Source organism: Coenobita brevimanus, chromosome 98 (genome assembly GCF_032717465.1).
Source record: "Coenobita brevimanus isolate Jiangsu-jjx chromosome 98, ASM3271746v2, whole genome shotgun sequence".
Lineage (NCBI taxonomy): Eukaryota > Metazoa > Arthropoda > Malacostraca > Decapoda > Coenobitidae > Coenobita > Coenobita brevimanus.
Window position 1 is genome coordinate 41,784,726 of NC_137051.1, and position 7,500 is coordinate 41,792,225.

At 45.3% G+C, this 7,500-nt stretch overlaps 1 protein-coding gene across 1 annotated transcript in view; it reads left to right on the plus strand.

Moving 5' to 3' along the window:
* LOC145414051 (uncharacterized) overlaps nt 1-7,500 on the plus strand; it is a 271,392-nt gene that overhangs the window by 81,256 nt on the left and 182,636 nt on the right. The window contains exon 5 of the mRNA XM_080283614.1: nt 4,319-4,477. Within this exon, the coding sequence (XP_080139740.1) occupies nt 4,319-4,477 (159 nt within the window). The remainder of the gene's footprint in view (nt 1-4,318; nt 4,478-7,500) is intronic.

Consider the following 7,500-nt stretch of genomic DNA (forward strand, 5'->3'; position numbering starts at 1 on the left):
TCCCTTCCTTCTTCCTCCCTTCCCTTCCTTCTTCCTCCTCATCCCTCCCTCCCACCTTTGTCTACAAGTCTCCCCCTTCTCCACGTATTCCTTCTTTCTCTCCTACCTTCTTACCTCTCCCTCATCTCCCCCAACTTTTTCCTCCTCCTCTTCTCCGTTTCTCACTCCTTCCCTCCCTCTCGCCCCCCCTTCCTCTTCCCTCCTGTCTCCCCTTCTTTCCTCCCCTCCTCCCCCTTCTGTCTCCCCTCCTCCCCCTCCTGTCTCCCCTCCTTTCGTCCCCTCCTCCCACTCTTGTCTCCCCTCCCTCGCCTCCCCAAGAGACACCCCGTAATGAACAAACATTAGCTTGGCAAATTCTCTTCTGCATAACCTTTCCTCCAACACTCTCTCTCCCTCCCTCCCTCCCTCCCTCCCTCTCACTTCCTTTCTCGCTCCCTCTCTCCCTTTCTCTCACCTTTTCCTCCTGGCTAACCCTTCCCCCACCTCTCTTCCTGTTCCTTCTTCCTTCACTCCCCCATCTTCCCCCTTCCCACCCTTTCTTGCCCCTTCCTACCCATTCTTCCCCCTTCCCACCCTTTCCTCCTCTCTCCCACCCTTTCTTCCCCCTCCCACCCTTTCCTCCTCTCTCCCACCCTTTCTTCTCCCCTCCCACCCTTTCTTCCCCTTCCCATCCTGTCTTCCTCGTAGCCTTTCCCTCTCAGTATTTTTCCTTATCACCCTGTCTCCCTCCTTCAGATTTTTCCTCCCTCCCTCCCTCTCTCTCTCTCTCTCTCTCTCTCTCTCTCTCTCTCTCTCTCTCCAGGGATAAAGGCTGAAGGAGCACCTGAGAGAAAGAGATGGAGGGAGAGAAAGAGTGGAGGAGGGGGAAGGAAGGACAAAGGAAAGAGGGGAGGGAGGAAGGAAGGTGGAAGGAGAGACAAAAGGGAGGAAGTAAGAACACATACGAAGGAAAGAAGGAAGGAAGAAGTGAAGGAAGGAACATGAAGAAGGAAAACAAGGAAAGAGGGAAACAGTGAAGGATGAGAAGAAATGGCAGGAAAGAAGGAAGGAAGAGAAAGAAAGATGGTAGTGTGGAAGGAGGGAAGGAAGGAGGAAACGAAGGAAGAAATGAGAAAGAAAGGAAGACAAAGGATGAAAGAGGGAAGAAAAATAAGAAAGGAAGGAAGGAGGAAGAAGAAAAACAGGAAGGAAGGAAGGAAGGAAGGAAGGTACATTGGAAGTGATATGAATTAAGAATTAAGTCGACAGGAGAGAGAGAGAGAGAGAGAGAGAGAGAGAGAGAGAGAGAGAGAGAGAGAGAGAGAGAGAGAGAGAGAGAGAGAGAGAGAGAGAGAGAGAGAGAGAGAGAGGCATTGTGCAATTTTGAGGGCACAAACAAATAGGGGAGTTTATGTAGTGGGGTGAGAAGGGAGAGGGGAGGGGAGGGGGAGAAAAAGAGAGGGAGCAGGGGGACGGGAAGGGAGGGGTGGGGGGAAGGGAGAGGAGGAGGAGTGGGGAAGGGAAGGGTGGAGGAGGAGTGGGGAGAGTAGGGAAGGGGAGAAATAGAGGAGGTGAATTGCCATAGGGGAGGCGTGATGAGGGAGGGGAGGGGATTGGAGAGGGGAGGGGAGGGGAGAAAAGAAAAGAGGGAAGAGGAGAGAAAATGAAGGTAAGAAAAATACAAAGCGGATGAGAGAGAGAGAGAGAGAGAGAGAGAGAGAGAGAGAGAGAGGCAGGCCAGAAAAGTATGGCAATGCATAATATTATTCTCTCTCTCTCTCTCTCCCTCCCATTTTTCCTTCTGCGTTTCACTTCCTCTTCCTTCCTTCTATACATTCCTCTTTTTCTTCTCCCTCTCCTCTTCCTTCCTTCATTTATTCATTTTCTCTCTCTCCCTTCCTCTCCCCATTCAGCCCCCCCCCCCTCTGATATTTTCCCTCCTTCTCCTCCTCCTCCTCCCTTCCTGTTTTCCATCCTCCCTCTTCTCACCTCCTAATCCTCCCTTTTTTTCTCATCCTTTCATTTTCTCCCTTCCTCGATCTCTCTCTTGGCCCCTCCTTCCCTCCTCTCCCTTTGTTCCCTTCCCTTCCTCCTTCCCTCCCTCTCCCTTTCTTCCCTCCTTCCCTCCCTCCTTCTCCTTTTCTACCTTCCCTCCCTTTCTCTCCTTCTCATCTTCCATTTTCACATATCTTCCATCCTTTTTGTCATATCTTCCTTTCTCTTCCCTCCATCTTCTCTTCCCTCCATCCCTCCTACTTCCATCCTTCCTCCCTTCCTCCTTCCTTCCTTCCTCCTTACTTCCTTCCTTCCTTTTCTCTCCCTATCCTTCCTTCCTCCCTTCTTTTTGCCCTTCGTCATCCTCTTATATTCTCCCCTCTTCATTCCTTCTCCCCTCCCTTCCCCTTCCTTGCTTCTTCTCCTACCCTTCCCTCCATCATTCTTCCTGCTTTTCCCTCCTCCTCCTCCTCCTCCTCCTCCCTCCACAACATAAAGGGTTTCCAATTTTACGTCTGAGCAAGTTTGGGTAATATTCTCTCTCTCTCTCTCTCTCTCTCTCTCTCTCTCTCTCTCTCATTGCTGCCCGTCCTTCCGCCTGTCATTCATTTTTCTCATTTTTCTCTCCATACTTCACCTACTTTCCTCTCCCTTCCCCTCCTCCTTCCCTCCCTCTTTTTTTCTTCCTCCCTCCCTTCCTCCTCTTTCTCTCCCTTCCTCCCCCTCTTTCTCCCTCCCTCCCCCTCTTTCTCCCTCCTTCCATTCTTACCTCCCTGACTCATATATTATCCATCTCCATCACTCATTCATTCATTCTCTCTCTCTCTCTCTCTCTCTCTCTCTCTCTCTCTCTCTCTCCCACATTGTATGATTAAAATAGAACACGTCAGAAAAGGGGAGAGAGAGAGAGAGAGAGAGAGAGAGAGAGAGAGAGAGAGAGAGAGAGAGATTCATTTGTTTATTTTTTTATCTATTATTTATATCTTTCGTTTCTCCTTATCGTGTATTCCTACTTTCTCTTATCTTCCTTATTCCTCGTTATCTTTAGTTCCTTCAACTTTCTTTAGCTTTCCTTCCTTCCATCCCTCCTTCCTTCCTTATTACCATCTTACCCTCCTTCTTTCATTTTTTCTTCCCCCCCGCGTTCCTTCTCTCTCTCTCTCTCTCTCTCTCTCTCTCTCTCTCTCTCTCTCTCTCATTGCTGCCCGTCCTTCCGCCTGTCATTCATTTTTCTCATTTTTTTTCTCTCCATACTTCACCTACTTTCCTCTCCCTTCCCCTCCTCCTTCCCTCCCTCTTTTTTCTTCCTCCCTCCCTCCCCCCTCTTTCTCTCCCTCTCTTTCCTCCTCCCTCCCTCCCTCCCCCCTCCATTCTTACCTCCCTCCATTCTTACCTCCCTCCTTACCTCCCTGACGCATATATTATCCATCTCTCTCTCTCTCTCTCTCTCTCTCTCTCTCTCTCTCTCTCTCTCTCTCTCTCTCTCTCTCACGTTTATTGTATGATTAAAATAGAACACGTCAGTAAGGGAGAAAGAGCAATGAACTAGAGAGGGAGAGAGAGAGAGAGAGAGGGAGGGAGGGAGAGAAATGAGTAACAATATAAAAAAGAGAAAGGAGAGAGAATGTGGTAAGAAGAGAGTCAGAAAGAGAGAAAAGAAAGAATGAAAGGAATGAAGGTATGCGGGAGTGAAAGAGGCTGGAATGCAGGTGAGTGAGAGAGAGAGAGAGAGAGAGATTCATTTGTCTATTTTTTCATCTGTTATTTATATCTTTCGTTTCTCCTTATCGTGTATTCCTACTTTCTTTCATCTTCCTTATTCCTCGTTATCTTCTTTAGTTCCTTCACACTTTCTTTTGCTTTCCTTCCTTCCTTCCTTCCGTCCTTATGACCATCTTACCCTCCTTCCTTCATTTTGTCTTCCCCCTGCGTTCCTTCTCTCTCTCTCTCTCTCTCTCTCTCTCTCTAAGCCATCCTTCCTTATTATCTTTTTTCCTTGTATATATTTTTGTTGTTTATTTGTGTATTTGCTTATTTTTCCATTCAGGGGTAGTATTTTCGTCAATTTAGAAGGCATCTTTTACATTTTTTTTCATACTGTACCGTAATTCATATTTTTGTATCGCATCTCCAGTTAGCGTAATGCATCCCAGGCCACAAGTCCACTGCTTTACCACTGAACCACACCCATCACTGTTTACACCTTAATTTTACCTCCTTTTCTCCTTTTCCTCCAATTTTCTCTCCCTTTTTCCTCACCCCCTCCCTGTCAGTCTACCCACTCTTCGATTCCACACTTTTTAAATTAAGCTTTTCGCTGTTTTGTGTTCTCTCCTGCCCGTAGTTCTGACCGTGTTCTGTGTTCTGCAGGTCTGGTGCTGAGTGAACACATCCGCCACTACGAGCCGGTGTTCTACGACCGTGAACACCTGAGCCGACAACACCACCGAGCCAAGAGGGACGCCGACCACATCCTGCACCTCGAGTTTACCGCGCATAACAGGTCAGTACCGCACATAACGGGTCAGTACCGCACGTAACGGGTCAGTACCGCGGATAATGAGTGAGTACCGCGGATAACACTTCAGTACTGCGGATAATGGGTCAGTACCGTGGATATTGTCAGTTATCAAGTCAGTACCGTGCATACCAAGTCGGTACCGCGGATAACGAGTCAGTACCGCGCATAGTAGTTCAGTCAGTCACACTCCTTATTTCCTCCTTAACACGTGTCTCTAAATACATCTTCCACCTTGAGTCTTGCACACACCTGACTTACGCCATCCTGCCTTTAATTAGGGGGCGTATTACCTCACCAGTCACCCCTTTCTCTCCAGGTGATTTCTTTCAATACAGGTTTGACTTACGGACGGGAATATTAAGGTATGGAAAACTATAATTATTCTGAAGGTGTTAATATCATCAAAATAAACACGTGGAATTTATGGCTTTCTTGTATATACAGTTTCTCTCTCTCTCTCTCTCTCTCTCTCTCTCTCTCTCTCTCTCTCTCACACACACACACACACACACACACACACACACACACACACACACACACACACACACACATTAAGAAAAAATAAATAGATTTCTTAGTCACCCCACACAGTTCATCTCCCTTATTATCATCTCTTGTTTATTGTATTATTCATACCAGATTTCATTGCATTTTGGGGTAACCTCCATTTTTGAAAAGTTTACAAAGCATCATTAACCTCTGTATTGGAAAAAAAATACATTAATTTTTGTAGAATGCAGGGGACTTTTTTTTATATTTTTTTATCTTTCTTCGGCTGGAATACAAACTACATTCCCGGGTTGAAGGGGTTTGTGTGTGTGTGTGTGTGTGTGTGGGTCAGTGGTACACGTAATAGGTCAGGGAACAAATATGGTCAGCCTTTCTCATTATAGGTCATCACAACACATAACAAGAAGGTAAAATGCACAGCGGGTCACTATGCCTGGTTATATAAAGAAATGTGCTGTCTCATTTGCCAACGGGAAAGAGAGAGAGAGAGGGAGAGAGAGAGAGAGAGACTTTTAAGGGTATGTGGGGGCGTAGTCAGAAAGAGGAGGGGGGTCCTACGTGGTAAATATCACTGACCCCGATGTTGAGAGAGAGAGAGAATGGAATTATAATTTTGCAGCCTCTTGAATAATCAGTACTTGGAATAAATGTATCAGAAAATATATACCTTCATTTCCATCCATCATCCAATCCTACGTTGCCCCATGAGGAGCGTAGGAGCCCGGGGCTAGGCAGTTGATCCTGACATTTAAGATGAGAGTGACCAGCCTCACTCATCCCTGAGTTGCATTACGTGAGCAATCAACCCCAACCATCCCTTGGATATAAACCTTCACGGGGACAATCCAATTGTAGCGCATTAATTACCCACTGAACCACTAGGCGCCAAAATTTGGTTATATGGTTATCACCCAACGTAGTAAATGGTTTCCCGGAGTACAGGAAACCATTTGGCTTGTCACTCAGTGTAGAGTCACGCACAGGCAGAAGGAAGAGGAAAGAATGAAGGAAAGAAAGACAGAAGAGGGAGTGTAAAGTCACCCATTGGCAGAAGGACGAGGAATGACTGAAGGAAAGAAAGACAGAAGAGGATGGAAGGAAAAAAGGATGGAGGAGAGGAAAGGGCAGACATCGGACAGCAGCACTACATCGAGTGAGTGGATGGTGAGCGCCCCCACCTACCACAACATACCTTCATTTAATTGTTGAAAATGGACTAGGAAACAAGGAAGGTTTCAAAAACAAAATGAGGCAACCACATCCGCAGTGAAGGAGTCTTTGAATTTTTGAACGATTGCTTCTCATTGTTCTGTATCATCAGCATTTATTTATTTATTCTTTTTACTTATTTGCTTATTTAAAACTTGAATGATATTGCATCACTAGTAGGTGCATCAACACTCTTTCATCAGTCCGTTTAACATTTTGAATTTTTGAACGCCTGCCTCATTGGTCCGTTTACTATTTTGAATTTTTGAACACCTGCTTCATTGGTCCGTTTAATATTATGAATTTTTGAACGCCTGCCTCATTGGTCTGTGCAGTATTTTGAATTTTGAACGCCTGCCTCATTGGTCTGTGCAATATTTTGAATTTTGAACGCCTGCCATTCATTGATCGTTTAATATTTTGAATTTTTGAACGCCTGCCTCTGATTGGTCCGTTTAACATTTAGAATTTTTGAATGCCTTTCTGTACCCGTTCTCCCCGTTGATTGGTGCTCGGCCGTTCATATCACGTCGTTCATTGGCCCCTTCGAAGGCCGTCCGTTCATTGGCCGTTCTTTGTTGCCTTAGAGGTGACTTTGAGGGGAAGTTTTTAAAGTGGTATTCAAGTTAGCCTCATTAGTAGTTTGATTACTTTTAGCCCACATACTTCACGCCGGGAAAAGTGTACTGGGAGGAGGTGGGGGGAGGTAGATAGATTGATAGATAGATAGATTGATAGATGTGAAGGGTAGACAGATAGTTGGATGGATATATAGATAGTGGGATAAGTAGATGGATGGATTGATAGATGGATAGATAAGTAGAGGTATATTCATAGGTTGGTGGTTAGATGGGTATATGGAAAGATAGATGGATATATAAATGGATGGATAGATAAATCAATTGATGGATAGATAGATGAATGGATGGCCAGATAGATGGATATGGATAGGTAGATAGATAGATGGATGGATCGATGGGTAGACAGATAGATATAAATAGGTAGGTAGATGGAGGGATGGATGGGTGGGTGGATTGAGAGAGAGAGAGAGAGAGAGAGACTGCAGCACATGTACAATTTCCCAAATAGTATCCTTTACAACAACAACATCAGCAACACAAAAACAATAACAACAACGACGGTGACCACAAAACAACAGTAATAATGTTAATAATAATAATAATAATAATAATAATGATAATAATAATAATAATGCAATGATACTACTGATGATGATGATGGTGATGATGATGATGATACTGCCCAGTCTAAAATGAAAGCAATAG